Below are 15,007 nucleotides of genomic sequence, written 5' to 3' on the forward strand. Positions count from 1 at the left end.
AGATATGTTAAGTCTTCATTCTACCAAAACTCTCCACAGGCTTTCTCTGGCCTTCAAGAGTAAAGCCCTCCGTGATGTGGTTCCTAACATCTCCTTTGCTTTCTCTTTGACACTCCAGTCTTTGTGCTGAATCAGCATTAAGAATCTGTGGCTTTTGTAGACACACAGGGCCACGTCCTCTCTTAGACACTCTCATTTCCACTTCTACCATTCTTTTGCTCCTTCGTACATCTTCCTGTTCCCCCAATGCTCACCCTGACCATTCTTTCTTCAGAGCTCCAGAAGAGGTTAGTATTGTTGGGCTGAATTCACACAGTGGCCTGTGCTCACCTCTCACCCAGTGCTTACCGGATTCTACTTATTACTTGTGCACAGAATGTTTCAGGATTGTGTGCTTCCATTCCTGGAATCACGACCTGGCTTTTAGTGTACCTCCAAGACATATCTGTTACACTGAAAAGCTTAAAAATTTGCTGAGAACTAATAATATGAGAAAGGAATATAGCACAGTTAACAAATGGCTCTATGATGTTTTAATTTAGCCAACTTAAGCCAACATGAATAAAAACTTTAGTGTAATCAAGCCAATGAAAGTGCCATCAAATTTGAAGCATTTAAGATTATTTTTCACAATTTTTGTTTTACTTCAAGATGAAGTTGACCAAATGCATTCAAGTGTCAACATACATAATTACAAAAAGGGTGGAAATATAATGAAGGTTGAGATCAGATGAGAGCCACACAACTGAACTATGCTATAAAGTATGCACTGCATGTATACGTGTGTGTCTGTGCATGTGTGCAGTGGATAGAACTTTTCAATTAAATGTTTTATCACATTTGGAATATAATGTTTTAGATTAATTTGCTATTTCAATAGTAAAATTTTTTAAAAACTCAAGATCTACAGAACAATGCATATACAGAAAAATACATTAGGAACACGACTTAATTCTATTCCACTGAGCTACCAGAGGAGACACTCAGGCTGGGCATGAGTTCCAGTTTTCCATAATCTGCCATTTATGCTAAGGTGTGTTATTAGTGATGTAGCTGGCTTTGAGCCCATTTTTGCTCCTTTTTCTCTCACCCTTACCCATACTCCTGTAAGTTGCTCCAATAAAACTCATTGGTTGAACTTGTTGAAGTTGGGCTTTGGTGCTACCCTTTACTTTGGTCTGTTTTTGTTTTCCTATCCAGTGAGTAATATTTGTGCACATCTTCTCAGGAATAATGTCACACAACACTCCGAGAGCCACCTAGAGAAGCCATTATCACTCCCTTATCAGATAGTTATCTGTGTGCTACCTGGGAAGGTCTCAGTGGACAGAGGAGTTTGAGGGTTAGAAAAATGTGATTATTGTGTTCTAAAAGAGAGTGAACTAGCAACATCACTCAGACTGGACCAGTGATGCTGGAGACCTTCTTTGCGCTTCTGTAAAATGCTAAGTCTGGTTAATCTATATTCCATGCTGAGAAAGAATAGGAGAGAAACCAGAGCTAGGAAAACCAATTAGGAAGCTTCTAGAGGGCACAGATGGGAAAGCAATAATGAACAACCAAAGAAAGGCTTTTCTAAATTTTTTTTAACTTCTAGGAAAAAGCTTGCCTTCCTTCCTGCATACCCATGAGGTAGTATGACCTGTGACTTTCCTTTCACTCCTCCCCCAACCTGGATATCTAGTCCATCTTAGTGACATTTGAGCTTTTTATACCTGGTTCCTCTATCTATAGATTGACTCTACGTGGATCTATTTTTGTAGGGGTGTATGTGTGGGGGAGACACAGTCATAACTCATCTCTCAAAATGTTATTTAAAACCCGTGACAAAAACCAATTCTGCTAACTCACACTGGTAAAAACCAATATAATTCCCATTTTGCTAAGAGAACCATCAAATTGTTTTTTTGATAGCTGGTACAATGCTGGTTCTGGTACCAGCAATCTTGGGGTACACGAGAAGTTCCAAGAATCAACACAATTTATCAATGCTGACTCCAGTTTGATTCAAGGACACTGCTGTCACCGGGTCCTATGTGGTATCATTCTGCCCACTCCTTCTCCCTCACTCAGCATCTGCTCTTACAAACTATTATTAGGAAGCACAGAGCAGACATCTGCAAATGATAACCCTCTCTGATTATATTTTAGAAGTTATTTCCAAATTCCCTTTTCTATTGCTTTTGGTTCCGATTTTCAGAGTTCTGTACCCAGAATATTGCAGCTTTCTCCAACTCCTTCTGCCATCCATCTCCCTCCTGCCCTCACAGTTGACAGGTAAATGCCTCTTAAGCCCTCTGTGGATGTTCCTTTCCCATTATGTAAGCACGGTGCACCAAAGAGTCAGCATGAGTCACGTAGACATGTTCGGTGCTGAGGCATCACTACACACAGGTTTAGATCTTTGCCTAGAACACTTCAGAGCACAATCAAGCATAATCAAGACTGTAATACAGATATACTTGGCACAAGCTCAGAAAAAATACTATGAGGTCGGCTTTGGCCACAACACCCACGATTTTTCATTTTCTACAGGATAAAGTACAAGCTTCTTGGGTGATTTAAGTCATCAGAACTATCTCTCCACTTCTGAGACCTTTTATTCCCCTTAATAAATGTCCCTTGCAGTGTGGCAACTGTGTTTTATTTCTTGCCTGGCCGGTGGCCTGCTCCTGCTTGCCTCCCACATCCCATAAATTTCACCAATCCCTTTAAGACTGGCAATTCAAATCCTCTGGGTTTGTAAACCAGAATTTCCTTTTCCTTTGTCCTCTGCTCTCTGGTTCTCCTGGTGATGGTTCTGTGACTTCCTTCCTGTAGGGCCTGCGCCTCTCCCCTAGAACACTGACTTCTCCGGGTCAGCAGTGAGGGTGTAGACTTATACTTCTCTGTATTGTCCCACACTGTCTCTGTATCTGGTGACTGACGGGACATGTTACCCAATACCTGTGCCCTCATTTCTAGCTTCCAGGCTACCGTAGCAGAAGTAGGCGGCCCATAGCTCACTTCAGAAATGTGTATATCAAAGAGGAAAAGCAGCTTCCCTCTCTCTAGATTTATGTTTCTGCTTGAGTTAGTTTTTGACAAAGCTAATCTGAACTCATTTTGCTTCTTCATTTTTTCCCTGCATATGTGTGACATGTCTCAAGAGGAAAGAGATATTACTACATGCTGTAGAAAACAGATAATGTGCTTTGGAATCAGTCAGGTGTGAGTTCGATTTACTTTTCTAAACCTCACTTTAAGTCTACACATAAGTAAACGATTTCCCTTGGAATTGTGTTTAAAAATGTATAGAAACTGGAGATTTACAACTTACTATGTGTGTTATGTATATGTATGTTCATGTGCAGTTGTGTTCAAATGTCGCAGCCAGAGGTCAGCTCACTTTCCCTTTTTCATACGCTTTGTTGGGAAATATTATTTTAAGGTGTGCTTGTTTATACTGCATTTTTTTTAAACTCTGTGAAGCTGTGATTCTTTCCCTGTCTAAAACACCTGATGTGGCCAGTAGTGAGGCAGGAGAAAGGATAGGTGGGGCTGGCAGGCAGAAAGTGTAAATAGGAGGAGAAATCTTGGAAGAGACGAAGGAGCAACAAGAGAACATAGGGGGCGGGGACATTAGGGGCCAGAACCCTAGACACCCAACCCAGCCAGGGAGTAAGTACAGAATAAGAAAGGAAAAAGTCCAGAAGCAAAAGGAAGTTGGAATGGTTTAAGTTAAGAAAAGCTGACAAGAAACAAGTCAAGCTAAGGCCATGTTTTCAGAACCAAGAATAAGCCTCTGTGTGTGATTTAATCAGGAGCTGGGTGGTGGGCCCTCCAAAAAGTCAAACGAGTAAAATATCACACAACACTCCAGGATTTCCAGCCTAGGGAAGGGTGCCACCCAACCCATACAAGGCAGGATTTCCCACTTCAGTTAACCACCATCGATTTTTGAGAAAGAAATCCCTTTTTGTCTTTATGTAAAATGGTGTCAGACCAGTTATGACATATTGCACGCTGGCACTCACTCTCGCCTGCAGTCTGCCTTGGAGGCCAGACTGGTTGAGGACTAGGAATCTACTTGCCTCTGCTTTGCAAGTGCTGGGATTACAACCACATGCTGTAGTGCCCAGCTTTTTACATGGATTCTGGGATCAAACCCTGATCTTCATCTTGATGCAGCCTCCTGAAAGCAGGTTTAACGTGACCAGCCACCTCAAGCTCCCGCCATCAGACCATGGCAGAAATTGTGACTCTGAATAAGTCTTTCGTCCCTACAGTTGCTTTGGTCTGGGTGTCTAATCACAGCCATAGTAGGGAAATTAATTAAGACGTTTACCGGAAACAAATAACACAGCAATGGAAAAGACAGGCTGTTGAAATGACCTGAATTTAAACCTGATTCTTGTACGTACCCTAATTGTGTTATCTTAGACAAATTAGGCAGTCTTGCGAAGACCAAGTCTGTTGATTTTTAAAGAGAAGAACAATTCACTAAGTCATGGGCGATCCCTGTGATATTATATTCCTGCCATGTTATTTCCTTGACTCTAATTGTCTTTGGAAACTCGCTGAAAGATCCTGCCCTTTTAATTTATTGGTTGCTTCACAAGGTGACTTACACACTACCTCTGGCTTTGTAGAGCTCAATGTCATTTTAATCAATAATAGCCAGTTCTGTAAAAGTGACTTGAGTAGCGACAGGCCAATTAAAGTTCAAATTCTTTGATGACGAGTTCTCTGCTCACTCCCAGGCCTGTTAGCCCTATAGAGACTCACAGCTTGCGGAGACCTGTCAGGCTCGTCAGAGGCTGCCCCACTGACACTGACTGGTTCTAAGGCTATCCTACTGCAGCAACCATGATGTTCACCCCGAGTTGCCCAGGACACTTTGGTGCTCTGTAAATGCAAGTGACATTGTCTGTCCCTACTCTCTGGACTCTCGCATAGCTGGAAGCTTTCTCCTCTCTTCAGTGGTCCCTCCCTCCTTCCTGCTTTGTGTGTTTATATTTAAGAAGTTTCCACATTTATTGTTCTCATGGAGATTTGGGAAAAAAATGCTTTTATGTCTAATAAAATTCTAAGCAGAATTCATGGACAATTATTGATGAAAGCTACTTTAAAGATCATTGAATTTAGAGATGGCCAATAGAGGACCATTCCCAAGGTTGCGCTTGACATGACTAATCGATAGTACTTTTGATTCTGTTGAGTTTATATACACCTTTGGAACCCTTCTCAACATGAAACTGCAGATAAAACTGCTAATACCTGTCTATGAACAAATTGGAACTTGCCGTCCCTGACAGAGTCCTATTTTGGCTATAAGGTTCAAGGCTTTGGTGACTCGGCAAATTAAAGCTAGAATATAGATAATTGCTTTCCTGACCTTCAGATTTAGGATTTGCTTCCCATGTTATCCTTCTCCTCCTTAAATAGCCCATTTGAGTCCTAGAGTTTACATTTTATTTATTAGCACATAGTGTTTAACAAATACAGTTAGAAGGGTGTGGTGGTCTGAACGAGGATGGCCCCTATAGGCTCGTGTTATTTACATGCTAAGTCCTTGTTGATGAACTGTTTGGAAGGGTTAGGAGGGGTGTCCTTGTTGGAGGAGTATATCACAGGGTGAGCTTTGAGGTTTCAAAAACACATTCTAGGCCCAGTGCACTCCCCCCCTCTTTCTCTCTCTCTCTCTCTCTCTCTCTCTCTCTCTCTCTCTCTGTCTCTCTCCTGCTGGCTACCTATGAACTAGGCAGGATATAGGTCTCAGTTATTACTCCACACCATTCCTGTCTGTTTCCCACCACGATGACAATGGACTGGCCTTCTGAAAATGTAAGCAAGCCTGCATGAAATAATTTCTTTTATAATAGTTGCCTTGATCATGGCATCTCTTGACAGCAATAGAATAGCTCCTGAGATGGAAAGATAGTCCAGGTGTTCTGGCCTGTCACTGGCGTAACTTCTGGGAAGAGGGGTCCATATTACACTTTGTATGCTGCACTAGCTCACCTGTGCATCGGACACAGTTAGGTATTCAATTCAAATTCTTCAGCACATACCATCTGTAGGCATCGAATAAGTACGGCATGTATTATTAAGTTCACACCAGGAAGTAATAAAAATTTCTACTGTCTTGAGGCATGGAGAGATGGCTCAGCCATTAAGAGTACTGGCTGCTCTTCGGGAGGATCTGAGTTCAATTCCCAGCACCCACATGGCAACTCACAACTCTCTGTTAACTCCAGTTTCAGGGAATCTGAATCACACAGGTATACACATGGACAAAATACACATACAGTAAAAAAATAAAGAAATCATTAAAATTTTTTCTACTATTTTGTGTTGAAGTAGTATTTAAAGGAGTCAATTCTGTGATGTCCCAGATTCTCAGTTTTAAGAATGACACCATATGCACACAGATGAGTTCCTATTTCACTTAAATATGTTTTTGGAAATTAAAATACTGTGTCATTGACTAGACTTCTCAATGATACATCTATTTAATATACAAAGGGCAATCCGGGGGATTGGGTAACAAAAGTCTTAGCAAATGATCTATTTTCATAATGATACTATTGACCAGAACTTGTGGTGTTTTTTCCCACCCATCCACCCACAAGCCACAACTGTTAAGGGAGAAAAGTAAAGCAAAGAACATGGAGAGAAAAGGAATGGGATGTCCAAAGGTGGAAGGCGTTATTTTATAACAGGGCACAAGACCCCGGTACGGCCTCTTCGAGAACTATATTTTTAAAAGACAGTGAAGTTACAGCCAGTGTCATGCCAGAGTAAGATGAAGAGAGGTGCCTTTGACCTCCTCTCCTTTGATACATCTATCATTGTGGTAGAGGTTCTGGCCATGGGAATTAAGTAAGAAGAGCAAGTAAAAGTCATCCACATTGAAGGGAAAAAAAGAACTCTCTTTTCTCATATGGCATATCTTCTATATAAGAAAGTCTGAGAAATTTAGTAAAACTATCAAAACCATGACAGGGGTTTATAGAGGTTATAGGATATAAGATCTACATGAAATAATATAGCTCTATACATTTGCCATGAATGATCTTAAATGAAATTAAGTAAATGATTTAGATGCAAAGGAATACAGTTGGAACCCAGTGCCTCTCTGTGAACAAAACTAACTCAAAATTGGTTAATATCCTAACATAAGAATTGCACCTGTAACCTTCTTAAAGAAAGTTTGATATAAACCTTTGTGACCTTGGATTCTGTAATGTTTCTTAGACATTGCATCAAAAAGTAACAAAAGAGTAGAATTAATCAAAATAAAAATCATGGTTACATTAAAGAATACTGTCAAGAGGATAAGAAGAGAGCAAAACTCTGAAGAGGAAAAAAGTTAGAAAAAATCTGTCTGAAAAATCATTTAAAGGCAGAGTACAGGGGGAGGGAGACGGGCCAGTGGTTAAAGTGCTTGCCTCCAAAACAAGACTGGAGCTGAGAGGTTCAGAGCCCAGCTAAGTTGCCTGTGATTCCAGCCTCAGAAGGCAGAGAGGGGATCTCTGGATCAAGGTGACAGCAAGACTAGTGGGATTGGAGAGTTAGAGGTTTGATTGAAAGGTGCTGTCTCAAAGGTGAAGGAACAATATAAGATTTCTGCCTTTAACTAGCCAGCCACCCACATGTGCACCATGCCATACACATGTTCCTACACACACATGTTCACAAACAGAAACAAACATGAATAAGTGAAGAGAAAGGTTTTACCACAACCCCAGAGTATATTTAGAGACTCTATAACCCAGTTAAAATAGCAGCAGGGAAATGCCAATTTAAAAATATACCTAATTTGAGTAGACAGCTCTTAGAAAAGATATGCCAAGTACAGAATAAGATATACTAAAGGCCAGAAAAAGAAATTCGCCAGCTCCACCGATTAGGGAAATACAAATCAAAACCACAATAACACACGGCTTCATGCTAACCAAGATAGACATTATTGCAAAAAACACATAAGAAGCGTTGTTCAGCGCGTGAAGAAATTGCAGAACAATACACTGTTGATAGAAATGTGAAGTGTGTGGCCACTGTGTAACCACTGGCAGTTCCTAACATGTGCACCACAGCCATTATATTGCTGAAGGAATCAGCAATTTTGCTGCATTATTATAATCAATGAAAGTAAAAATATACACATCAAAATCTTAATACAAATTGTCCTGCTAGTATTACCCCCAGTAGCTAAAGACTGGGAATACCGCAAATGTCTGTCATCTGATGAATGGACATGCTAAATGTGGTATGGCCATACAATGGAATTTTATATGGCAATAAAAGAAATGAAGCACTTTTTTATTTATTCATGGAACAGTATAAATGCAACTTAAAAAATATTGCGGTGTGAAATCAGCAGTCACAAAAGGGCACATTCCATTTATATGAGGTATTGACAGGCAAATCTATAAAGACAAAGTAGGTTACTAACTGTGGTCGGGTGGGGAAGGAAGGCTGAGGAATGGGAAATGATTATGCTAATCGACAGGATTTCTTGATGGAGTGATAAAATTTCCCAAACCGATGGAGGTGACAGCTGCCCAACTCTAAATTTAAGTGGGAAAGTCATATGATAGCTGAATTAATTCTCTGCCAGTAAAGCCGGGGCTAAGAGGAGATGAACACATGAGTGCTAATCTTGGTAGGGTTTTGTTGTTAATTCTCTCCCATGTCTGTCACAACAATCTACATATTCACTTAACTGACCCATGTCTGTATTTCTATGACTACAGTCTTTTGTGTATAATGTGTGTCAAACTAGATACGTTATCAGATGAGTAGATACTGTCTATGAAATGTGACCTTTCAGAACATTTGAGGAAAACACCTAGACTACGTTTTACCATCTTCAGTATAGTCAACACATCACTTTCATCATCACTGGCTTTGTCCCAGGAGTTAACATCTTTATAACAAACCCACTTTATCAGAAATGGCATTCCTTTAGCGATACATTTAGGACAGTGTTCTTTTGTCTAGTGGCACTATTATTTCTTTGCTATTAAAAGCCTGAATGTTAATTGTCACTGAATCTACGGTAACTGAGAGAACTTAATCATTTTGTACCTACCCCTTTCGAGTCAATCACGCCAGGTTTCGCATTGAACTTCACTGTCTTCAACCGGGCACGCTCCTTTCTTTCCACTCTAATGAGAAAAACAAAACAAAACAAAACAGTAAGTTTCTTATTAAGTAAAGTGCTCTTCTTCCTCTTGTCCCTACAACTCAAATAAAACATGGTTGAGAATGTTTTGTTTCCTTGGGAAGGATTTAAAAACTAAAAAACTTGGTAAAAATTGTCTAAACTTCTAATATGTCCCTAGAAATTTTTGTCTTACATGCAACCAACAAGTCCTAATTTTTTGGAAGTAACATAAAATTATGGAAATGCTTATGGATCAACAAGAATCTATTTCAGGAAATCACAGCCCAGGAAAACTAATGCCTAGAGTGGAAACAAACAAGCCTCTCTTCCTCCCTCCTGCTCTCCTATTCAAGAGCAGTGTTACACTGCTAGCTTCGCTTGGCAACCAATATGTTACATGTACCCTAGAATGTTCCTTAAAGGAGTCTAATGTCCTTCCATCATTTTGGCAGCATCATTATCTTACCTGCCACTAAAGGAGCATTTGCCATGTTATTAAGCAAGGATGTAGGAATAAAGGAAGGAAACATTTCCAACAAGGCTGTAACGCACACCCATCGTGATATGCTCTCAAACACTCCTAACAGCATCACTGTGGGGAGAGAGGGGTAGTGAGTCCTGCTGCGGTACTGGAAGGGGACCACAGTTCATCTGAAGCTAGAGGGGTGAGAAAGAAAAGGTGAGCATGCATTCCAGTCTCTACCAAGATGGGAACCGGAAGGACAGTGCCACGGGGTCCACACAGGATGAGTGGAGGCTGGGTGAAGTTGTGGAGTTTCCTAGGATGTTGGGGGCCGGGCGTACTGGTACACATATGAAACCTACCACTTAGATGGTAGAGACGACAGGATGATGAATTCAAGGTCAAAATCAGATATGAGTTTAAGGCTAGCCTGACTGACCTACATGAAATCACAAAATGTCTTAAAGAAAACATATGGCTGGGGAGATAACTCAGTTGATAGTCCTTGTTTATGACAAGGACCCAAGTTTGAAGCCATGTAAAAAGCTGGGCATTGGGCGGGGCAAGAGTTTATCATCTTAGAAGAGAAAGGGATGGGTGGATTTTAGGGCAGACTGGCTAGTAAGTTCAGCCTGCTTTGTGGATTCCAGGCCAAAGAGAGGCCTGTCTTAAAAAAGGGGAGGAACCTACGAAATGAGGCTGATGGGTTTATGTATGCATGCATCCATATACAAATGAGCATCCACAAGCGAATGCAAACTCCTCCTCCTCTCCCTCTGAGCTACTCAAGGACTTGGGCAGTAGTAACAAGGCATGAATGAGGAAGGTGGTATAATCAAACTAGGGTTTTAAAGATTTATTTTTACTTATGTAGATATGTATGTGTGAGCATGTAGTTAGGCTCATGCGTATGCAGGACTTGAAGGATATTGGGTCCCATGGACGTGGGTACTGGACCCTGAATTCTGGTCCTCTGCAAAACAGCTAACACCCTTTACCATCGAGTTATCTCTCTAGCCCTTCAAGCTAGTATCTTAGGAAAAGGATCCTGGTGCAGTGGAAAAGAATTTTGGAAGGGCAGGACAAAGAAGATTGGGGTACGCTCACAAGCTCTTTCCATAACCCAGGCAATATCAGTGAAGGATGGGGAAGGATAATTCGGATATGAGAGTCAGGGCTTAAGAAATCCCAGGAAAATAAAATTTGATTAGCTCCTGTTTTAAGCTAAAGTTGAGAAAGAGGAATCTATGTGTTTCCTTGACTTTTCCAAGTCTCTGCAGTAAAGTGTTGTTTTTATTGCCTGCTCCCTATAACATCATTGAATTTTATCTCTGGAAGTTACATCTTAATTCCCTTCTTTAAACACTTTCTATTGATTTGAAAGTTTGTGTAGTTCTCTGGTCCAGGTGCATGTAACCCTCAGTAGAATATTCCAGCAGGTCTCCAGTAGAAGACCATGGTACAAAAATACTATCCGGTAGGCTGCTGTGACATGGTTTTGTTTAAATCTGGCTGGCTTTAACTCCATTTTTTTTTCTTTCTTGGGAAAGAAAAGAGCAAGTGAGAGAAAAGTAATCCCAAATCTATAGAAACTTAATGGCTGATGAAGTCTAAGCTATTCATAGCTCTGTAATTAGCAGCAGGCGACTTCCTAACCGAGAGCTCTTTTGTGTTTCCCACTGAATCACCCAGGAGCTGGGTTTCCATAGCTACAGAACGAAGACTCAGAACACATTGATTCCAGTGGCAGAGTGGAATATTTGGGTGGAAAGGGCTGGACAAAACCTTTCACATGTAACATCAGACATTAAAGCAACATATTCCCTGGGGAGAAACTGGTGTTGAGAATCTCTCCTTGCATCCACCCAACACATAACGGTTGGCAGGAGAGCCAGAAGGGCTTGGGAAAAACTGCTAGGTATAAGTAGCGGGGAAGAGACAGAAATCTTTAATAAATAAATAAAATAAAAAAAAGAAGTAGTCCATTAGGAAGAAGCCTGCTTGGAGCTAGTCTGTCTCCCTGTTAAGTTTAAGCTCAAATGGTCATTCTTATTCACCTCCTCAGATTTTCCTAAAACCGTTGTTAGAGCCTTTAATTTTATTCCGACTCCTTTGCATGAATTTGACTAATGATGGGAACCACTGCTTCCTCCCACTGTCGTGACTGCAGCATGTGGAGCATGCGCAGTGATTTGATCAGAGAATGGCGGTCAGTTCTGCACAGACCCACAGAGGCCACAGGCATGTGAGACTCAGGGTTCAATGCAGTATCCAACCTAAGGATTACTTGGGCAGAGCAGTCCACACTTCCTACCAGACTTCTGAGGTCAGCCTTTCACTATCCTTAAGTGACCTCAATAGACCAGTTTTAGTGGGGTCATCACTTAAATCTCTGTTTACAAACAATATAGCCAGACACACAAAAGTGCACACACACACTTACCTGTCAATCACTGTGGTTTCCTAATATTTTTAAATTGGAAATAGATTTTTCACACAATGTATTCTGATTATGGTTTCCCCTCTCCAAAGTCCTCCCAGATCCTCCCCACCGTCCCTCTATACCCTGAGTTCTTCCTGTATCCCAATACAGTGGCTCATTTTCCCCGTGAAACAAGAACTAAGGCAGAGAGACAGGGCTTTCAAGAACACAGCCTTCTTTCTCTTTTGGCACCCAATGCTCAAGATCTGACACCCAGAAAATAAGTCTTCATTTGAGAGTGTGCCACACATGAAAGTTGTTCCCAGCACTACCTATTTTATTTGTCTATAACCTATTCTACGGTTCATGACTTCACATGGAGCTGGGCACTTAGTACACGTGAATCAACAAAGATGTGATTTTTACTTTTCTCCTTATGTTTTTCTAAAGGTGCTTTTATACGGTGAGAAAGAACTAGCTTTATAATACATAAAACATTTCTGACATAATTACAATCCTAGGAAAATATTCGCAATATAAATTTACAATCAAATAAATACAAATATATTTTTATTTTGTATAAAATAGATCTGCAGCCAGGCAGTGGAGGCAGACGCCTTTAATCCCAGCATTCAGAAGCAGCGGTAGCCCGAGCTTGCTGACTTCGAGGCCTGCTAGGCTACAAAGTGAGTTTCAGCCAGAGCTGAAACGGAGAAACCCTGTCTTGAAAAACCAAATAAATAAATAAACAAAAATATAACTGCAATGCAGGATATCTGTGAGCAAAAGAGTGCGAGCCCACATGAACGTGGCAGCACTTGAACCGAGCACTTCCTCAGGGCAGCTGTATACGGCTGGTGACACGGTTTCCTTTAATTGAAAGGTTGCTTCTTTCAAAAGATCGAAAAAAACTAATTCAAGGATGGTCAGCGGCAAGTGGGAAATTGTTTGGGAGAGGGCAGTATCTTGGGGGAAATGATGCACACTAATTGAACGGATGACTGGCAACATGATGGTTAGCATCAACCGAGCCTGCGGCTGGGAAGCTTTGAACCATTTATCCTGGCTCCATCCTCCCATCTAAAGTCTGAGACCCTTTCATGTCGTCCTGCGTAATCTAGAGCGTCGCTGGGCGATTTCAATGAGAAGAATGCTTTCTTGAAAATTAGCTGTAATCTATTTCTGACAGAATTCGTCCCTCCACTCAACTCCTATCCCTGGGACCAACTGAACATGACAGCTCCTCAGACAGCTTTGGTAACTGAATCTGAGCAACCTGGAACACATGTCGTCCTGACTAATTTTTACATGAAGATGCACAAACACATCAATGAAGTAGTATTTAGAATCACTGTTTCAGGACTCCAGGAACTCAGTGGATCAAACAGAGCCTACACATAACTGGGAGGGAGAAGCAGTGGGAATGTGAAGAAGTGGAAACAAGGTGAGGAGTGGATTTTTTATCCGTCTTTCTCCTGGATCCTCGTTCCTCTTCCAGTTTGATGTCTGTTCTCTGTCCGCTCACCCTCTCACCCACAGAGTCTACCTAGCAATGCCCATATGTGTGGATATGGAGTCATCCACTGGAGTATAGTCAACCTGCAAGGGATGACACCTCCAATGGAAACTAACTCTCTCCCCTCACAGCCATCTTGTCCTCCTCAGCTAGGCACGGATTCTCATGGCCCCTCCCCCACCTATGCTGCAACGCTGACTGACTTTGGCTTTGATACAGTCAATGTTTGTTTCATAGACCATGTCTTGTGCCAGAAGGACATTCGTGAGAAGGGAATTCCTAACGGTGGTGATGAGTGGATGCTAGGATATATGGTTGAGTTGACTCTCGTGAGAATGATTTCTGCCTTTCAAAAACAGAACGGAGGAAGCATTTGAAAGAGGGCTTGATACACCTAAGAAATACACAGATGAAAAATCTGAGCAGCTGAAGGGAATGCTGGGAAGGGGAACAAGACTAACTGAAAGAGAATGAGGTATCTGTCCACTCAGCTGCAGGACAGTTCATGGCTCAAGCATCTGGGCCTTAGTAAATTGTTGCCTTTTATATTTGGCTTTTCTATAAACTTTCCTGGTCAATGCTGAGCCACAGAATCAGTGCATCAGGTGTGAATGGGTAGGCAGGCTCATAAGGCACAGTCTAGGAGAAGCGTGGAGGCTGCTCTTCCCCTACCCTTCCTGCCTCATCACACTCACCAATTTTGGTAAAATCCTAACACGCAGAGAATGAGAAATTTTTTATTCTTGTCACCTGTCACCACTGACAATTTTCTTGTAGAATGCCTATCACACTTAAATAGTCATTTTGTGTGCAATCTCCTCGTCCTCCCCTCCCTGCATTCACACTCCCTAGATAGCTAACACACAAACACACACACACACGGGGGGGGGGGAGAGAAAGAAGGCATCCTTACCTCCGTTTGCTGGGAATGACGCCCATCTCCTCACTGTCCCCATCTAGTATGACCCTTCTGGCTTGCCACCACTCATCATCAGAAGCGTTGATGACATGGAGGATGTCTCCGTATTTAAAACTAAGTCCTTGGCTAGGCAGCCCGCTGTCTTTGCTCTTGTCATAGTCGAACATGGCTCTGCAAGAGGACAAAAGATGGCACGGTTAGGAAGCTGATGGCGTTGATTTGAAACACGGGCTTTGGAATTTCAGCTCTTGCTGGGGGGGGGGGGGCTCCAACATCTCCTACAATGTTTTCCTGGATTGTGCTACACAGTTTTTATTTTCGGTCCTACACTGAGGTTACTTCTTGCTTTTCCTTGCTAGTTGCAGGGGTGGTCAATAGGTCCCTATAAGTAGAGTCCACTTCTCTTTTGTGGGGACCATCACATGTAACAGGCGGTAATGAGAACCTAGGCCCTCAGCTTATTATCCAATTGCAATATTTTTTCTTTCTAATAGAACCACATTGTATAAATAAAAAATAAATGAAGAAAACCA

At 41.6% G+C, this 15,007-nt stretch overlaps 1 protein-coding gene across 36 annotated transcripts in view; it reads right to left on the bottom strand.

Annotated features, from left to right (window-relative positions):
* The window catches only part of Dlg2 (discs large MAGUK scaffold protein 2), a 1,657,078-nt gene that overhangs the window by 45,362 nt on the left and 1,596,709 nt on the right, over window positions 1–15,007 (bottom strand). For all 36 annotated transcript variants that reach the window (XM_075952981.1, XM_075952978.1, XM_075952983.1 and 33 more), the window contains 2 exons: window positions 14,469–14,645; window positions 9,080–9,155 (listed from right to left, as the gene is read on the bottom strand). In XM_075952981.1, coding sequence (XP_075809096.1) covers window positions 9,080–9,155; window positions 14,469–14,645 — 253 coding nt within the window. The remainder of the gene's footprint in view (window positions 1–9,079; window positions 9,156–14,468; window positions 14,646–15,007) is intronic.

The sequence above is a fragment of the Microtus pennsylvanicus genome, chromosome 18 (assembly GCF_037038515.1).
Source record: "Microtus pennsylvanicus isolate mMicPen1 chromosome 18, mMicPen1.hap1, whole genome shotgun sequence".
Lineage (NCBI taxonomy): Eukaryota > Metazoa > Chordata > Mammalia > Rodentia > Cricetidae > Microtus > Microtus pennsylvanicus.